This window comes from Macaca nemestrina, chromosome 15, assembly GCF_043159975.1.
Source record: "Macaca nemestrina isolate mMacNem1 chromosome 15, mMacNem.hap1, whole genome shotgun sequence".
NCBI lineage: Eukaryota > Metazoa > Chordata > Mammalia > Primates > Cercopithecidae > Macaca > Macaca nemestrina.
The window spans coordinates 111,927,077-111,946,174 of NC_092139.1; the positions used below are offsets into that span (position 1 = coordinate 111,927,077).

At 54.7% G+C, this 19,098-nt stretch overlaps 1 protein-coding gene across 14 annotated transcripts in view; it reads left to right on the forward strand.

The window, feature by feature from the left end:
• Nucleotides 1-890: 890 nt before the first annotated feature.
• The window catches only part of LOC105464307 (parvin gamma), a 48,648-nt gene continuing 30,440 nt past the window's right edge, over nucleotides 891-19,098 (forward strand). For 2 of the 14 annotated variants that reach the window (XM_071080714.1, XM_071080716.1), the window contains exons 1-11: nucleotides 1,582-2,452; nucleotides 2,923-3,013; nucleotides 5,881-5,945; nucleotides 8,161-8,263; nucleotides 9,475-9,615; nucleotides 10,905-11,020; nucleotides 12,362-12,417; nucleotides 13,975-13,997; nucleotides 16,203-16,261; nucleotides 16,395-16,463; nucleotides 18,672-18,773. In XM_071080714.1, the coding sequence (XP_070936815.1) occupies nucleotides 2,369-2,452; nucleotides 2,923-3,013; nucleotides 5,881-5,945; nucleotides 8,161-8,263; nucleotides 9,475-9,615; nucleotides 10,905-11,020; nucleotides 12,362-12,417; nucleotides 13,975-13,997; nucleotides 16,203-16,261; nucleotides 16,395-16,463; nucleotides 18,672-18,773 (909 nt within the window). In that variant the 5' untranslated portion in view covers nucleotides 1,582-2,368. Of the gene's footprint in view, nucleotides 971-1,015; nucleotides 1,520-1,572; nucleotides 2,453-2,922; nucleotides 3,014-5,880; nucleotides 5,946-8,160; nucleotides 8,264-9,474; nucleotides 9,616-10,904; nucleotides 11,021-12,361; nucleotides 12,418-13,974; nucleotides 13,998-16,202; nucleotides 16,262-16,394; nucleotides 16,464-18,671; nucleotides 18,774-19,098 lie in introns of those variants that run through there. The other 12 variants (XM_011712073.2, XM_071080711.1, XM_011712069.3 and 9 more) reach the window with 12 other exon arrangements.

The following is a 19,098-nucleotide window of genomic DNA, read 5'->3' on the forward strand; positions in this document are numbered from 1 at the left end:
CGGGTCTGAAGTGTTTCTCTATCTGCTGTGCTGAGACCTCTCCTTCTCGAACCCTTCTACGCCTTTGCATACGCTGTTTTCTCCACCTGCCACGTTCTCACCCCTTCTTTTGCTGCAAACTCCTATGCAACCGTCAAGGCCCCATTCTCCTCTGGAAAGCCTTCCGGATCCCCTTGGCAACAACAACCATCAATATTTATTCGCTGAGCCCGCTTTGTGCCAAGCATTGTTCTAGACACGGGTATGTAACCGTGATTGAGAGAGACCATAGCAGCCCTCTCATTGTTCTAGACACGGGTATGTAACCGTGATTGAGAGAGACCATAGCAGCTCTCTCATTGTTCTAGACACGGATATGTAACCGTGATTGAGAGAGACCATAGCAGCTCTCTCATTGTTCTAGACACGGGTATGTAACCATGGTTGAGAGAGACCATAGCAGTTCCTGAGGAGCAGAAGTCTGGTGGGGAGGCGGGCGTCACACACCAGCTGACCGACCAGCTGAGCCAATAATGCCCTGGGTTTAAGTGCCGTGAAGGAAACCTCCAGGGGCCATGGTAAAGAATTATAGGGAGGACCTACTTCAGGGAGGGCAGTCAGGGAAGGCTTCCCAGAGGAGGAGGCATTTAAGCAGGTGTGAAGGATAGAGACTCAGCCACGTGAAAACTGGCGCAGGGGCTTCTAGGTGGAGGGAACAGGACATGTGAAGACACCAAGGCAGGGAGGCAGGTGGTCGCCGTGGCCGGGAGAGAGGTTGGGGGATGAGGACGCAGGTGTGGCTGGCAGCTTACTTATGCTGGGGCTCATGGGCTGGGCTGCACAGCCTGGATTTTATTTTAAGAGCTATTGGGCGCCGTTGGTGGGTTTGAGTGAGTGGGGACAGGAAGTGACTCACTCCTCCGAGGGCTTGTGGGAGACTCAGCTCAGGGGCAGGCAGGGGGCGTGGGGAAGGCTGCAGCTCAGAGTCCAGGTAGGAGGCTCCTGCGTGGTCCCCGGAGAGGAACGGGCCTGGCCCAGGGCGGGGTGTGGAGGTGGCAGGACGGCGGTGCGGGATGGAGTGTGGCAGCCAGGCCGACAGGGTGCTGGTGGTGGGTTGTGGCGGTCGACCCCAGGCTCTGGCCTAAGTAGCTGCCATTTTGGAGGTGAACAGCCTGCGGGGAAACCGGCGTGATTTGGGGAAGGCGTGAAGAGGGAAAGAAATAGAAGCATTGAGTTTAAGTGGCCTGCAGAACCGCTGGGGCCCAGGTGGCACGGCGGGCGCTGGGGCCCCGGGCAGAGCTTTCTGTAGGTTTGTGGCAGCTTCACTTTCACGGCATCCGCCCCCTTGGGCCCTGCTGCAGAGAGGAGGAAGCTCCTGCCGGCTGAGCGGGCCCTGGAGGAAGTGAACGGCGGGGCTCCTGCCTCCTGGCCTGGTCCCCAAAGCCCCCAGAGGAACCCGGAACCTGCTTTCATTCGGAACCCAGGGGCCACACTTTGCACCCAGTAGGCCGTCGTTTTCCTGCGTGGAGAAAGCGGCTGGGTGAGTTCTGGCATCGGGGCCACCACACTTGGGTGCTGGGGGTCACGGAGGGAGGGGCCCAGACACCACCTGGGAAGGATCCCAGAGTGCAGTCCCAGCCGAGGCCACCTGGGGAAGGGAGTCGGTAAACTGGGACTTTGAGTCCCCATGGCCCCTCCCGCTGCCCCTGCTCGGAGGCTGCTCGGAGTCCTCCCGCCCTGTTCTACGGAGGAGTTTTCTGTCCCTGAACTTCAGCCAACCCCTCCATCTCCAGGTGAAGAAACTGAGGCGCTGAGGCCAGGAAGGGGCTTGCCCAGGCTGCTGATCCCTTTGGGCAGCATTGAGTCCAGGCCCTCCTTGTAAGCTTGCATCCAGGACCAGAGAGGGCAGGAGGTTTGCCCAACGTCACACAGCCCGAGTGAGGAGGAGCTGACCTGGGACGCAGGCTTCCTGATGCCCAGGCCGGGTGCTTTCGTCTTCTCTGACCATGGCCCTCAGCTTGGGGATTAAGGGGCTGGGAGTTAGTTGGGCTCCCCACCACCTCCACACTACAGGGCAGGAATGGAGTCTGGCATCCCCCACCCCGGGCTGGCTGCTGGTCTGACACGAGTGGCTCCGGTCGAGTGAATGCCTCCGTCTCCCACAGCTCTGGGGGCTCCCTGCTCTGCCCACCAACTTCTGCTGTGTGATCCCCCACCCCAATGTCTGATTGAGTTTGAAAACACTGAGAAGACCCAGGGACTGAAGAGGGAGGAAGAGGGAGGCCAAAAGGCGCCAGCCGAGCCGGCGAAGCCTTTGCGGGAGAGGAAGTGAGCCAGGGGAACCGGAAGGAGGGCTGGGCTGGCCTCCGGGTCTGCCCCTGTCCTGGGCATGTGGCGAGCCCAGCCTTCTGCCCATAATGAGGACGAGGAAGATGAACAGTGCCTCTGTCAACCCTGGCCCTTCCGGTTTATGGTATGGGAGATGTCACCATTCCACGCATCCCCCTCAGCCAGCCCCACACAGGCCGACCGGGGAGGTTTCCCTTGAGCTCAACCTGACAAGCTCTGAGGAGTGAGCTGTACCTGCTTTATCCTGACTGTCTGGGGTGGGGTGGGAGTCCCTGGGTAGAGGGCTGGGGGCTGCAAGAGCGTGGTGGGCAGCCGCTCTGCACCTGCCTGAGGAAGGACCACTTCCCCACCAAGTCTGCTTGGCTGTGTCCGCCCTCAGCTTCTGTGCCTTTTTCTACCCCATCACCCCGTAAGGGTTGGTTCAAGGGCTCTTTCTCACAGGGCCCGTACCCCCCGCCTAGGCTGGCATGATGACGTGCCCCTGGAGCCCGGCTTCTACCCTCCTTCTCTGCCTGCAGGTCTAGAGGAAATGAGGGGCTCAGTGAGTTTGGGGTTTCTCAGACCTTGACGTCCTCTCCCGTCTCCTCTGTACAGGATTGGGAGGTGATGGAGCTGGAGTCCTTGTATGACCTGCTGCAGCTCCCCAAGGGGGTGGAGCCCCCAGCGGAGGAGATGCTCTCACAAGGTGTGTGCCCACACGGGTCTGAGGGCGGAGGGTGAGGGTCTGCATGGCAAGAACGAGCCTGGCCATGCCTGGGACATGCAGTGCCTTCCCAGCTGTCAGCTGAGTGCCCAATTCTGCTCACCCCTGCCTCCGCCTTCTGCTTTATGCTTGACCCAACTCCTCCTCCTGGAACCTTCTGCAGAGCTAGAACCTCTTCTCTCCAGGTGAGAGACGATGTGGATTACGATGGTGAATACCAATTGCTCTCGTCCTGGGAGCCTTCTGTGTGCCTCTGCTAGACCAGCACCTCTTACCTATAGCAACTCGTTTATTCCCACGGGTGGGCGTCATTGCCTACTTTATACAGATGAGGAAACTGAGGCACAAGGGATAACATGCCACAGCAACAGGAAACTCTTAGCAAGTGGTGGAGCTGGGTTCTGAGCCCAAGGAGGGTGGTCCCAGAACTGGGGTTCCACAGGCACCACACAGCGAAGCCCACCCCACAGTGATGCCCACCACACAGCGATGCCCACCCCACAGTGATGCCCACCAGGCAGCGATGCTTTGCAGAGTATGGGGCTCCTGATGTGCTCCCCTCACACGTGTGGGTCTCTTTCAAAAGTGGAGTGAGCATAGGATGGAGCAATTCAACAAGTGTGGGTCACCCTTTCAGCAAAGCTCTCTGTCATGAGCTCTTTGGGGGGTTGGCGGCCACAGTCCCTGAAACCTCCTTTCTAGGAGGTGGCTCAAAAGAAGGACAGGTGCAGGTGCCCAGAGCTGTCACCCTCCCTGTGTTCTCTGAAAGAAACAAACGAACAACAGCGCAGCAGGAAGCAACCAGACGGCCCGGGGGAAGGGCTTTAGGTGAACTCATTGGAATTCGTGTAACCACAAAAACATAGATGTGCTGACAAAGAAAACGTGTGAAATAATTTAAGGGAAGGGAACAGAATGCAGCTTTCTCCAGCTCCTGTGAATACCGCCTTTTAATTTTTATTTATTTATTTTTTTCTTGAGACAGAAATCTCGTTGTGTTGCCCAGGCTGGAGTGCAGTGCCACGATCTCGGATCACTGCAGCCTCCACCTCCCAGGTTCAAGAGATTTTCCTGCCTCAGCCTCCCAAGTAGCTGGGATTATAGGCACCTGCCACCACACCTGGCTAATTTTTGTATTTTTAGTAGTGATGGGGTTTCTTTTTTTTGTTTTTTTGAGACGGAGTCTCGCTCTGCCGCCCAGGCTGGAGTGCAGTGGCCGGATCTCAGCTCACTGCAAGCTCCGCCTCCCGGGTTTATGCCATTCTCCTGTCTCAGCCTCCCAAGTAGCTGGGACTACAGGCGCCCACCACCTCGCCTGGCTAGTTTTTTGTTTTTTTTTTTTTTGTATTTTTTAGTAGAGACGGGGTTTCACCGTGTTAGCCAGGATGGTCGCGATCTCTTGACCTCGTGATCTGCCTGCCTCGGCCTCCCAAAGTGCTGGGATTACAGGCTTGAGCCACCGCGCCCGGCCCTGAATGCCGCCTTTTAAGTAGGTGTTATGGAGCGGGAAGTCCAGTGCCAATAGGGTCCCTGGTGCGGCAGGTGAGACCCCAGAGGGGACAAGCTTGGTCCAGAGTCACCTGGCTGGCTTCTTCACCGTCTGGTATTCTGTGTTTAAACCATTGAAGATTAGAAAGTGTCCTGAGGAGGCTGGGCGCGGTGGCTCACGCCTGTAATCCCAGCACTTAGGGAGGCCGAGATGGGCGGATCACTAGGTCAGGAGATCGAGACCATCCTGGCTAACACGGTGAAACCCCGTCTCTACTAAAAATATAAAAAACTAGCCGGGCGAGGTGGCGGGCGCCTGTAGTCCCAGCTACTCGGGAGGCTGAGGCAGGAGAATGGCGTGAACCCGGGAGGCGGAGCTTGCAGTGAGCTGAGATCCGGCCACTGCACTCCAGCCTGGGTGACAGAGCAAGACTCTGTCTCAAAAAAAAAAAAAAAAGAATTTTTTGTTTTACAATTGATGTAAGATACTTAAAGTTCTGGCAAGCAGAGCTGGGATATTGGATGATTCAAGTGGCAGGAAGTCTGCTCCAGGAAGGGACAGCACCATGTTCATTCATTCATTCGTTCATTCACTCACCTGCTCACTAGCCCAAGCATTTGCTGAGAGCCTGCCCTGTGCTGGGCACATCAACCCATGATGCTGTTGCCTTCCCATTCGTCAGAAGACACGGGGCTGGGTAGTACTTGAAGATTTTCCGAATGTCTAGGAAAAGCCTTTATTGGAGTCACATGAGAGACAATGCATTTTGTGAATTTAGGCAAGACAGTCCCCACTGCTGACTCAGTTTCCCCCCATGTACGTTGGAACTAGTTGATCTCAGAGGTCCTTCTCGGCCCTGACATTTTGTGGGTTCTGTGAGTCTAAAATGTGGGCAGATGCTGGCCATGGCCTTGGGGAAGGGGAGCTGCTGGGCCTCTAAGGGCTGCCCCAGGGAGTCAGACTATGAGAGGGGCCATGGAGGGGCCTGGCAGACCTGGGGTAAGTCCCACCTTTGCCCCTTAGAGCCTGGTGAGCCTGGGCACCTCCTCCCCTCTCTGGCTGGGGTTTCACTTGACCTAAATAGGTAGGGTTGCCAGATAAAACATAGTATGCCCAGTTAACTTTGAATGTCAAGTAATCAAGAAATAACTTCCGAGTTTATGTCTCAAAGTATAAATGCCGCAGTGTCTGAGGATGAGCTGGTGTTTGTGAGGGAAACGAGGGAAAGCACGCTGGGGTGGAAGTGGCAAGGCCAGTGCCCCTGGGGCTGTGGTGCCAGACTCTGTGGGTGATCTGCAGGGAGCGTGGCCAAGCACCCCACAGGGTCCCCACGCGCTTGTCATACCCACTCTGCTTCCAGGAGGAAAGAAGAGATACCTGCCACCGACTTCCCGGAAGGACCCCAAATTTGAAGAACTGCAGAAGGTACAGCAGCGTCCACAGCCCTGGCTTCCCTGGGTGCCTCTACTTGGCAGACCAGGCAGCGGCCTCCACGGGGCGGGGACAGCAGACTGCCCCCATTCCTTGACCTCAGGCTGGGGTGTGGCAACCCCCGAAGACCCCTGGGAGGCCTGTTGAATGGAGCAAGTCACCCACAGAGCCTGCATGAACAAACATCTATTGAGCACCAACTGTGTGCCTTCACGTACACCATCCCAGCAACCACATGCGATTTGAGGGGAATCTATTGTCCCCTACATCCTGGGGACAGGACAGACAACGAGGCTTAGACAGGTGACCTGATCTGTCAGGGGCATGCAGCTGCCCATTACAGAGCTGTGGTTTGACACGAGCTGCCAGCCCCTAAGCCGGTGTTCCTCCCCAGCTTGGCTGCCCAAGGTGTAGGAGAACTGGTGAGGTGGTGGCGGTGGGCCTGGGTCACCTGTGCTCAGTTCTCTCCTTGGTTATGGGTCTGCTGCTATGGCCACTGGACCAGATGGGCACAGGTAGACTCCAGGCCTCTGTTTCCCTCAGCCTCTGTGTCTTCAGTCTCCACATGGCCTCTCTGTTGCCTCCTCCAGAGAGGCCTCCTGGCCTACACCATCTTCCATACCCAGAGGCTTTCTGGGCCATTTTCCATCATCCTTCCTATTCCCTCCATCCATCCACCTTTCCCACCTTTGGCCAGCACACCTGGCCCAGCCCTGTGCCTGGCCCTGGGGACACCATCTGTGGTCTTGCCTGGAAGACCTAGAGGGGTGCTGACATGTCATCCCAGCTCAGGCTCCTCCAGAGGCTGATCCTGAGACAAGGATTTGGGTACCAGTAGTTGAGTTGGGAGGTTGTGCCAGGAGTCATGGGAGGGAAAGGGCCAATACATGGTTAGTGATGGAGCTGGTCATGGTTCTGGGGGCTCAAGCCTGCTGGGTGTCCTGGAGCCAGCATAGAGCAGGCTCAGAGCATTCCTTCCCAAGGGGCAATGGAGCTGGGGTATCTATACACCACCCCCTGACAACCTCCTGACAACCTTTAGTGAACAGCTGCTGTCTGAGAAAGGGCTGGGCCTTGATTCCCTGGCACTCTGACCTTTTGAGCACAAGCAGAGTGGGGGACAGCTTTGAGCAGAGCTGCAGGTGGGAGCTGGGCCAGTAGGCACCAGTCAAAGAAGGGGCAAGGCACCAGCAGTCCCTGCATTAGCTTCTTAGGGCTGCTGTAACATGTGACTGCAGACTGGATGACTTAAAACACAGAAACCTATTGTCTTACAGTGCTGGAGGCCAGAGGTTATCAACCAAGGGGTTGGCAGGATCGGCTCCTTCTGGAGGCTCTCAAGGGGCCCTGTCTCCTCCCTTCCCCCCCAGCTCTGATGGTTGCAGCATCCTGGGCTCTTGGAGCTGTGGATGCATCACTACAATTCCCACCTCCATCTTCACGTCCAATGTCATGTCTCTCATTTCCTCCTGGGACCTCAGTAGGAACACCTTTAACATCCATATTTCTGCAGGCCGGGCGCGGTGGCTCACGCCTGTAATCCCAGCACTTTGGGAGGCCGAGGCAGTTGGATCACGAGGTCAGGAGATCGAGACCATCCTGGCTAACACAGTGAAGTCCCATCTCTACCAAAAATACAAAATATTAGCCGGGCGTGGTGGTGGGCACCTGTAGTCCCAGCTACTCGGGAGGCTGAGGCAGGAGAATGGCTGAACCCGGGAGGCAGAGCTTGCAGTGAGCTGAGACCATGCCACTGCACTCCAGCCTGGGTGACAGAGCGAAACACTGTCTCAAAAAAAAAAAAAAAAAAAAAATCCATGTTTCTACTGACCATCTCTTCAGGGCAATCTAGGTTTTTTCTATCAAGTGTTCATTGTCCAGTTCTTTCCATTCCCCAAACCACTTCCCCATTTTTAGGTATTTGCTATGGTAGTACCCCACTTCCTGGTACTAAAACCTCACCCATGATAATGACAGCCCCACGCTGCTCAGGTTTGTGATGAAGAGAAGCAGGGAGTCTGCAGGAACCCAGAGCAGGCCCCTAACTCAGCCTGGGAGATCAAAGAGGGCTTCCCAGTGGAGGTGACATTTGACCAGGTCTTGAAAGATGGGTAGGAGTTGGCAGGCGAGAGGCAGGCATTCCAAGCCAAGTGTAAGGCCAGGTGAGAAGCCCCCATCCCCCCAAAAGTTGTCCCCTTGGGGCCTGCAGGTGCTGATGGAGTGGATCAACACCACTCTTCTCCCCGAGCACATTGTGGTCCGCAGCCTGGAGGAGGACATGTTCGACGGGCTCATCCTGCACCACCTATTCCGTAAGTGGCTGTTTCTGGGGCTGCCTGGGCCTTGGCCCCATCCCCCTGACCTGGCCCCTCCAGGCCCTACAGCTGGGCTCTCTCCCTCGGTCCCCGCAATGACCCCGGGTTTAGGCACACCTGTCTCACTTTCTAGATGGGCCTGGGCTGGGGAGATGGAGGCGCTGTCCATGGCCCATGAGTGAGGGGGCCGAGCTGGGGCTCAGGCTGGGGCTCTGACACCTGGGTTGGTGACCTTTCCACCACACCACACTGCCTCTCCAACACTTATTGAGTGCCTACTGTTTTGAGGTGCTGGGAGGTAACAAAAGAACCCATGGTCCCTGCTCTCGGGCTGTCCCAGGCTGCTGGAGAGAAAATAGGCAGTCCTGGGTGGCTGGGGACAGGGCTGGGCTCCTGCCTCCATGTTCCTCCTCAGTCTGGAAAGCTCCAAGGGGCTTTGCTGGGGGTGTGCATTCTCAGGGCCTCCTCCTGGCCCCGGGCAAGTGTCCCCACAAGCCCCAGAGTTACCCTCTCCCTTTGCCCTTGTGTGGTCATGTCTGGTCTACGCATCTCTTCTGCACACAACCGTGGTCTTGGAGGCCCCGGATAGGCCCGATTCCATGTCCTCAGCACTTCGCCTGGGGCCAGCCTCCGCAGTGTTCGCCGAGCTCTTTGGAGATGGGCTGCACAATTCCACTGAGGCGGCTAGCACTTCCCGGCATGTCCCATGTAGCAGGCGCAGTTCATCCTCAGAACAGCCCTGTGCTGTTACTATCCCCATTTAACAGATGACGAAAGGGAGCCTCTGAAATGCCTCATAATTTGTCCAAGGTCTCACGGTTAGAGAAGCAGGGGGTTCAGGATAGAAGCCTAGGAGTGTAGGCTTTAACCACAAGGCCACACTGCCCTGCAGAGATGAAGTAGACACAGCTGTGCAGAAGAGCAAGGGCTGCAGGCACAGGCTGATCAAGGTGAGGTGGGCTGTCTTGACCAGCTCAGGGGGCTGAGACTTGCTCACATCATGTGGCCTGCGTGCCCCACCAATTCCTGGGAGCTGGAGGGCATACCTGGTTGAGGCTGTGGGTGTGGCCCACGGTCCAACGCCAAGAATGAGCTCTCTAGACCCATGCTCTCTGAAGCACCAGGCAGACTCAGCCTCCTGGAGGGTCCCCAGGTGCTCTCTGAGCTGCCCCCAGCCAGGGGCCCTCACCACCCTCTCCTGCCTCCAGAGAGGCTGGCGGCACTCAAGCTGGAAGCAGAGGACATCGCCCTGACAGCCGCAAGCCAGAAGCACAAGCTCACGGTGGTGCTGGAGGCCGTGAACCGGAGTCTGCAGCTGGAGGAGCGGCAAGCCAAGTGGAGCGTGGAGAGTATGTGGGCCGCAACCTGGCCACCCCGGGGGAGTGTGGGGCCACTGGGGTCCTTCTGCTTCAGGCTTCTCACCCACCAGGAAGGCGTGCTCATCCTCCTCCCAGCAGGGGTACAACCTGGGAGTCCGGAAGGAGGTAGAAGCCTCGGGCAGCCACAGTCAGGCATCTGGCAGAGCAGCCAACAGCCCAGCACATGTCTGTGCCCCGGAGGGTGTTACTGCAGCAAAGTGCAGCCCAAGGATAGCAAACGGTTTTGTGGAGAATGACAGTCACTGCTGAGTTCCAAGCACCATGGTCAGCCCATCCTCACTCTCATTTCATTAACGTATTGGAATATCTGCAGGCCCTGCTTGTACAAAAAATGAGTGTGCCTGGCCGGGCACGGTGGCTCACGCCTGTAATCCCAGCACTTTGGGAGGCCGAGGTGGGCGGATCACCTTAGGTTTCAGGAGTTCAAGATCAGCCTGGTCAACATGGTGAAACCCCATCTCTACTAAAAATACAAAAATTAGCTGGGTGTGGTGGCAGGTGCCTGTAATCCCAGCTACTCAGGAGGCTGAGGCAGAATTGCTTGAACCTGGGAGGCGGAGGTTGCAGTGAGCTGAGATTGCACCATTGCACTCCAGCCTGGGCTACAAGAGTAAGACTCCATATCAAAAAAACACCAAAAAACAAAAGAGTGTGCCAAACACCTAAAATTCCCTACCCCACCTGGTTCACAGTTTGGTATAGATTTCTTTCCCTTCAATTCTTTATATCCCCTTAACCCCCATCCCAGATGAGAAAACTGAGGCTGAAAGAAGTTAAGCAGCTTCTCCAAGGTTGGGCGGTGAGGGTTTAACAGAGTCAGTTTTCAAACCCAGGTTTTGTTGGGTCACGTGCGCCTGCATTCGCAACGTGTAAGGTCTCACAATCAGTAATTGATGTTGATGAAATCAACCTTGAATTAAGTCACATTGAGCTGAAACCTAATGATCGTTCAGCCAGTGCCTTCCCAGAGGTCACTTGGTTGTTTCCAATTGTAAACAGTGCTGCAGTGAACATCTTTGTCTAGAGCTGCTTCCACAAGGGAGATGGTACCCCTGCGCTATATTCTAAGAGGAGGGATGACGGGGTGAAGTGTGATGATTTTTAGGTTCTGAACATGTATCTCCAGATCTCTGCTCTGCAGAAGGCTGGACACAGACCTCCTTCATCTGCAGATGTCGTTCTGACAATGAGGAAGCCTGCATTTGGCTGCACGTTTTGGCGGCCCCCTGGGCTCTGACCTGTCTCCACTCTCTTCCCAGCCATCTTCAACAAGGACCTGCTGTCCACCCTGCACCTCCTTGTGGCCCTGGCCAAGCGCTTCCAGCCCAACCTGTCCCTCCCAACCAACGTCCAGGTGGAGGTCATCACCATTGAGGTAGCAGCTGGGCCCCCAGGGATTTGTAAGCAGAAGCTGAATGTCTTGGGTCCCCATTGCCCACCCTGCATGGGTGGAGTTGGCTGGGGCGGGGCTCACCCAGGGTGAGTTTCAGGGAACCCTGAGAAATAGAATCCGGCCAGGAAGGCCAGGAGGTGCTGTCTGGAGCTGGGGACAGGCTGGTAAGAGTCTAGTGGGGCTGGCAGAGGCCTGGGGACATGAGGAGGTCCATGGTCGGCCAGCTCCACTTGACCTCAGCAGAGGGCATCTGGTTGGCAGAGGCTGAGGCCAGGGGTTGTCAGGCCATATCCCTGAGCCATGTGTGGCCGTCTGTTCATAGCCACAGGGAGCCTTCACACCCCTGAAGCAAAACTACTACTCTCACCATGAGGGTGCTGTCTCTTGTTAGATCACTGATGACTGTGACAGTGCCCCGTTCTCCTCCTTCAGGAAGCCTTCCCAGGTTTCCCCACCCTCAGATGTTCTGTCTAGCGTGTGGCCTGCCTGTGCTGCAGTTAATACCCAGGAATCTGCGATTCCCTCTCCAGACAGACCCTGAACATCACAATAGGGGGCCCCACCTGCCCCACCCCAGCCTTGGGTCCCTCATGCAGAGGGGCTTCGTGTCTGAGGGCTTACCTCTGACTTGCCCCAAGAGAATAAGCCAAGTTTGGCTAAACCTAGTCAGAGTCATTTCTACAATTTTTTTTTTTTTTTTTGAGATGGCGTCTTGCTCTATTGCTCAGGCTGGAGTGCAGTGGCACAATCACTGCAACCTCCACCTCCCCGACTCAAGTGATCCACCTCAGCCTCCCAAGTAGCTGGGACTACAGGTGTGAGACACTGTGCCTGGCTAATTTTTTGTATTTTTGATAGAGATGGGGTTTCACCCTGTTGCCCAGGCTGGTCTCGAACTCCTGAGCTCTAGCCATCCACCTGTCTTCATCTCCTAAAGTGCTGGGATTACAGACATGAGCCACCACACCTGGCCTTCTACTGTTTTTTAAAACCATTGATTATAATTCCCTACCAAGCACTTGTGTGGCTTGGACTATACTGCCAACATAAATCAGAGGTGACTTCATTGATTCACTCCTTCATTATTCATTTGTTCATAGCCACATGCTCTGATACAGCCCTCCTCCCGCCGTGAGACTCTGGGGATGCCTCGGGGAGTGAGGCAGACACATCCCCAACCTCAAGAATCTTGGGGGAAGAAAGACAATTAAGCCAGGCGGCTGTCCTGAGGAGAGATGATGCAGAGCAAACGGGACACTGGGGTTGCTTTGGGCCCCAGAGTTTTCCGGATTATTTAATTTCCTTCCCCTTTATTTTTCTTAGAGCACCAAGAGTGGTCTGAAGTCAGAGAAGTCGGTAGAACAGCTCACTGAATACAGGTGAGGGAGGACGAGGGCCCGTGGATGGGGCTGGGGCTCACAGCGGTGGACGGAGGCAGGGCGGGGCCCGGGCAGATCTGCCCAACCTTTGTGGGAAGGGCCCTCACACTCTGTGGCTTTTTCTCTACCTGTGTTCCACGGTAGCACACAGGACCCCTTTCATTCCAGCCTCCAATCAGGTCCCTGCCTGGCCCCTCCCAGCCACCCTGCTTTGTTCTCTAGGATAGGGGGCCCTGGGTTTGGGGCACAGGGGCCAGTGAATCTGTCTCTCTAGTGTGAGCAGGATGTTCCTCTTTCCTTGCAAAGCTGTAAGAGTCTTAGAGGCCCCTGAATGGCCAGGGGCTGGCCGTCTTTCTCCCCACCCACTGGGGGGTGTGGCCATCCTGCTCCCTGCCTACTGGGGCATGGCCACCTGCTCCCCACCTACTGGGACATGGCCATCTTGTTCACTATCCACTGGGGTTGGCCATCCCGCTCCCTGCCCCCTGGGGCTGGCCATACTGCTCCCTGTCCACCAGGGGTGTGGCCATCCTGTTCCCTGCCCACTGGGGGCTGGCCATCCTGCTCCCTGCCCCCTGGGGCTGGCCATCCTGCTCCCTGTGGAGCAGAACAGGTGGGGCCTGGAGAGGGATGGGCCCTAGGGGCTGCACAGCTGCCAGCAGATCCACCTTTGCTGGCTTCCATGTGACGCTGACTCACGACTCTCACAGGGATGCAGCCAAGTTGCTGGCCAGGTGGGGCTGCCATCCTCTGAAGGCTTGGCTGGTGCTGGAGCTGTGTGGATAGCACATGGTGTCTGTCCCTCCTGGCAGCCTTGGCCTCTGTGCTGAGCCCAGGTCTCTGTCCCAGGCTGCTGGGCTCTGCCCCGTGGGGCCCAGCTCTCTTCTGGAGGGCTGTGGTTAGAGAGACTTGGCCTGCCCTGGACCTACAGAACTTCTCTTCTGTGGGGTAGGGGTGGATCTAAAAACCTGACCAAAAAAAAAAACAAAGAAAAATTGTTCAAAAACAGTAAAAATGGGGTGAAAGAAGCCAGACCCAAAAGAGAACACATGGTATGGTTTCATTTTCACGAACTTCCAGGACAGGCAAAACCAATAGATGGCAAGAGAAATCGCAGCTGTGGTCAGTGTAGGGAGGGAGGGGATGGAAGAGAGAACACGGTGGGGGGCGGGGGGTGCTGGGAGGGTCTGCAGCATGTAAGTGGGGGTGATCACACAAGTGTGTATGTGTGAAACGCACAAGCTGTAAACGTACGACTTGTGCACTTTATGATATGTGTGATGTATCTCCCTCAGAATGAAACAGGAACCACAAAACCAGCAAAATCCTAATGTTGCTAGGTGTGGAAGCCTCAGGGAAGGGCACGAACCTGTTTCTGTCCTTTGCTTCCCACAGAAACCTTCTCTGCTATCTGCCCTACCTACAAAGCTGCCGGGAAAACCACAGCATGCCGGTTTCTTTGCAAGCTTGCCAGCACTGATGCTTGTCATATTGAGACATTGTAGGTTTGCAGGGTTTTTTTTAACCATTTGTTTGCTTTTTCCACCCCCTGCACAGCACAGACAAGGACCAGCCTCCGAGTGAGTACTTTCTTCATTTTTGAAAATCTGTTCCTATCTGATGCCTGTTAATGCAGACGGGTCTTGATGGAGGGTTAATTGCTGAGCATTCTCTCATTTGCCCGTCGCCTGCTGTTTGTATCTCAAGCCTCATTCTTATTCATTTGTCCCTCTTTCTGTCTGTCCATCACGGAGCTGGCTGCTCTTTCTCATTATACCATTTCTGTGGGGAGAGAGATTTATAATTCACATAGGCGGTGATGGTGGAGTCTGTTAAATGTGTGGGCTCTGGAGTCAGTGGTCTGTGCTCAAACACCAGTATTCCCACTCATTAGCCACTTAAGTTTGGGCAAGTACCTTAACTTGTCCGTGCCTCAGTTTCCTCATCTATAAAAGGGCACTCACCTTTTAAACTGGCAGTGAGGGTTAAAGGAGATAATTTGTGAGTGTGTTCAGCATGTGGGCAGTGCTCAATAGTGAGTGGGCAATAATGTGGCATCGACTCTTCTGACGGAGCTGTTCACCAATCAGTGGATTGATCTAGTTGCTACTTCTTTCATGCATCCATTCCTTTGTCAGTGGTCTGGCCAGCTCTTCACCCACTCATCCATTCATCCGTTTATCCATCTATGGATCCATCCTTTCTTCCATTCATCTATTTACTCACCCACCTATCCACCTACTCACCTATCCATCCATCCATTCATCCATCCATGCATCCATCAGCCCATTCTTCCATTCATCTATCCACTTACCCACCCATCCATTTATCCATCCCTCCATCCATCCATTCATGCTTCCATTCATCCATCCATCTACCCATCCATCACCTATCCATCCACCCACCCACCCACCCACCCACCCATGCACCTATCCATCCATCCACCCACCCACCCATGCACCTATCCATCCATCCATCCATTCATCTATCCACTTATCCACCTATTCATCCATCCATTCATCTATCTACCCATCCAACCACCTATCTATTCACCCATATCCATCCATCCTAACACTATTTTTCCTCCCTGTACCCTCCCCACTTAGATACATAGCTATGTGGGTAGGGATGCTATGAGGGGCACTTCACCTGCAGAGGTAGAGATAATAACCTGCCAGGAGCTTCTGAGAATGGGGGCTGAGGGAGGCTGAGTTTGGGGAGAAAGGAGAAGGGAGGGGCAAGGAGGGCTGGCTGGGGATCTGTGTATGTAGCAGGAGGGGCAGCCTGAGGACATGAGGGGTTGCCCAGGGAGCAGTATTTTGGGCATGGGGCAGCACGAGAAGTGGGTGTCACAGGGTGAAGAAACCCAATTTCCCTGACCACTGATGTTTCCACCATGTTTATTGATTTCAGGGGGCATTTTAACGTGCATGATGCTATTTGGTGCTACTTTCCCGCCTTCACTAACAAGGGAACTGAAACAGAGAGAGGTGCTGTGACTTGCTTAGAGTCACACAGCTGCTAAGTGGCAGAAGCCACAGCAAACTCAGGCCAGTCTGTATTTGGTGCCCAAGGACCAGTGTCCTCATGGGAGGTGTGTTAGCTGCAAATAGCAGGAATCCAGCTTGTGCACAAAGGGCATTAGCCTGAGGACATGAGGCGCCCGAGACTGGACACCGGGGCCTGAGCCGCTGTTCCCAGACCCCAAGGGAGCGAATGAGTTGCTGAAAGAGCTGGCCTTTTGCAGGCAGCGGGTTCAGACACTCTTGGGGGCGGGGGGAGGCAGCAGGGAGGAGCCCTCACTCAGCCAATTTAAAACCAAGGGGAGGAGACTCATGGACCCTGATCACCCACCTGTAGCAGCTCCCGTGGCCCTGGGGAGTGGAGCAGGGCCCTGGGAGGAGGGAGGGCCAGCTGGCAGATAAAGGGCTGCAGCTGTGCAGACGCAGTAACAGGTGTCGGCTGCAGGAAGAGCGGCTGTTTATGAAGTCCTACTGTGTGCCCGGTCACTGTGCCGCAGGGCCAGGTGTGTTATCTGCTATCGAATTCCCTGTCTGCAACAATCCCAGCTAGGGAGGCACAGAGAAAGCAGGTGACTCCCCCTGGGCCACACGGCCAGGAGAGCAGTGACTCAAATCCAGGTTTATTTTATTTGAGAACCATGATCTAAAACGACAGCTCCCTCTGGACTGGTTATTCTAAGAAACTTTTGTGAAAAAAAATTCCCTGTTTGGCACAAAGATAATAGCATCGTAATGAGGTGTTTATTGGATCTGTGTCTGCAGAGGACGTCTTTGATGAATTATTTAAGCTGGCTCCGGAGAAAGTGAATGCAGTGAAAGAGGTAGGAGAGATCAAAGCTCTCAGCAGCTCTCGGGCCGCCCACCCCCCCCACCGCCCACCTGTGCTGTAGGAGGGAATCACGGGTCCTTGCATCACACCTGCTGTGTGCTAGGCCCGTGTTCTTCCCTGGTTAGGCCATCGTGAACTTTGTCAACCAGAAGCTGGACCGCCTGGGCCTGTCTGTGCAGAATCTGGACACCCAGGTAGGGACTGAGCTGCGGCGTCCCCAGGCAGGGCAGGGCCACTGGCTGTAGGAAGGAAAGAGGGTTCTGCAGGCCTTGGGAACCTGCTGTGTGGTGGGGGTCGTATCACCTCTTGGAGGCTTAAGGTCTCCCTCCCCAGTGGGACTGTTGCTGGCAGGCAGCACTGGCCACCAGGGACACGGTGGGATCCCGGGGGTGGGGGTGTGGGAACACTTCACAAAGCTGGAGTCACCCCGGCTGTCACTGCTTCTCATTGTTATAATTTTATTTTATAATTAATCTTAGACTAGCTGATGCCAAGACTTGAAGCACATGAGTCTTCCCTGCGTGGTTGTGTTCGCCCAAACAGAATTTATTAGATTTGCGCCATGTGCCAGGCGTAGGTGACAGCGCAGGCCCGCCGTCTGCAGGCTCCGTGTCTCTCACAAGCACCCTGAGGAGCCCAGCACCCCCCAGCTGACTGAAGCTGAGTTTTCCCAGGAGCAGGAGCAGAATCTCAGGGGGTCCGCACCCACCGTGGGCTTTGGCTTTCCACAGTGAAGCTGGGTCCCCGTAGGCTTCCCACACTGCAGGGGGGAGCAGGGGGTGCAGAGGAGCAGAGCAGCTGCCAACCCCGGGGCCTGCAGAGTGGGCATGGAGTCTGCTGGATGCCAGTGGCCTCAATGGGACATGACGTAGGCATCTGGCCACCTGGGTTGTGCTGGGGTCTGGGGTGGGGAAGGAGTCTGGTCCCAGAGGGACCAGTTGGCTCATGAAGCTTGTAGCCAGAGCTGCTGACCTCTCAGAGAGACTGTGGATGGGCATTGGCTGCGGAGGGAGGGGTTAATGTACTCCCATGCCTAGTCGCTAAAACCAGTAAAGCCCTCACTATGTGCCAGTCCCCAGGCAAAATGCTTTCCATGTTAGTTCATTGAATCCTCCCCATAATCCTCTAAAGTGGGAACTATACTACCCCACTTACAGAGGAGGATGTTAAGGCACAGAGAGGTTAATTAACTTGTCTAAGGTCACACAGTGATAAGTAGTGGACCTGGGATTTGAACCCAGGCAGCTGGGGCCAGAGTTTGTGCTTATAACCACCTCATACAGTGGCCACGTGAGAAGTGTGTGTGTGATATGGTGTGGCAGCATGGCAGGGTGGAAGTACCAGGCTCTGCAGCCAGATAGACACACATTTCCCTCTTGCCTCCACCGCTTATGGGCCCTGGGCTCTGCTGAGACCCCTCCACATTTGCTGTGTGACCTTGGGTGAGTTACTGGACTTCTCTGAACCTCAGGCTCTTATAAACTGGGTGCAAGACAGCAACTTGGTAGAGTTGTGAGTGATACATGAGCTGTTGAGCCCCACATGTTTGGTATATTACCTGGCACGCTGCCAGCATGAAATAAGAGATTTGTAGTTTTATTATATTTCATGTGGGTATAAACAGGATGATTATGATTTCTGAGATTTACATTCTACCTGTTCCATCTTTATCTCTCCCTTGGTAAAATAATGGGTTTTAGAGACTCACGGCATGTGCGAAGGTGGTATTTAGAGACTGTTCAATAAAACGGGGTAAGGAAGTCCCTTGCATTCCAGTTGTATTACCAAGGAATAGCGGCGGAAAAGATTTCAGGCCCAAACTAATAACATCGAAACAGGCTTAATATGAGGAAATTCCATTAAGGGCTTCGAATGGCAGTTTCTTCCAATATCCCATCCTGTGTTTTGTATCTTTGAAGAGACTCAATACGATTATATTAACATATGATATGCTGGTGGCAGGGACGACAGCTTTATCTCTGAACATACAGACAGAACAGACAGAAATATTAATGTGGCAGCCGGCGAGATGAGCCCGGTGTGCTGCTCTCTGCCTTTTCTGATGGAATAATTTTACACTTAACTCTATTTTCCCCTGTGTTTCTGTAGCTTGTGAAACAGCGTGCTGTTTAAAAACTGACATGAGGCTATTCTGCAGTAAGTTTAGAAAGCGCTTTTTTCACTGAGCAGGTATTGCTGAGCAGTATTGCAGTACCAGGCAGCCCGAAACCACTTTTTACCTGCAACCCTGTGAGGTCAGGAATGTCTTCCCCACTTCTCACCAAGGAACCAGCGGCTCAGAGAACTTGTACGGCTTCCTTAGGGCCACACAGCCTGTAAAAGACACAGTGGGCTTCCCCAGACTTCTTCCGTATGACAGTCTTCAGTTCCTACCTTTGTAGTTTGCAGACGGGGTCATCTTACTCCTGCTGATTGGACAACTTGAAGGCTTCTTCCTGCACTTAAAGGAATTCTACCTCACTCCCAACTCTCCTGCGGAAATGGTAAGTTTTCCAAAGATTTTTCTTGATGGTCTACCTCTGGGTGAACAGATATACAGAACTGACATGACCAGTCTGTTTATTCACTTCCAGGTGACGTGAAGGGTGTAGGAGAAGCTTGTTTGTCTATATATCTGCCTGTCCATCCACCCATCCACCCACCCACCCACCCACCCACCCGTCTGTCCACCCACCCACCCACCCATCTATCCATCCACCCACCCACCCAACAAACCAACCATCCATCCATCCATCCATCCATCCATCCATCCATCCATCCATCCATCCTTCCATCCATCCTTCCATCTGTACACCAATCCACCCACCC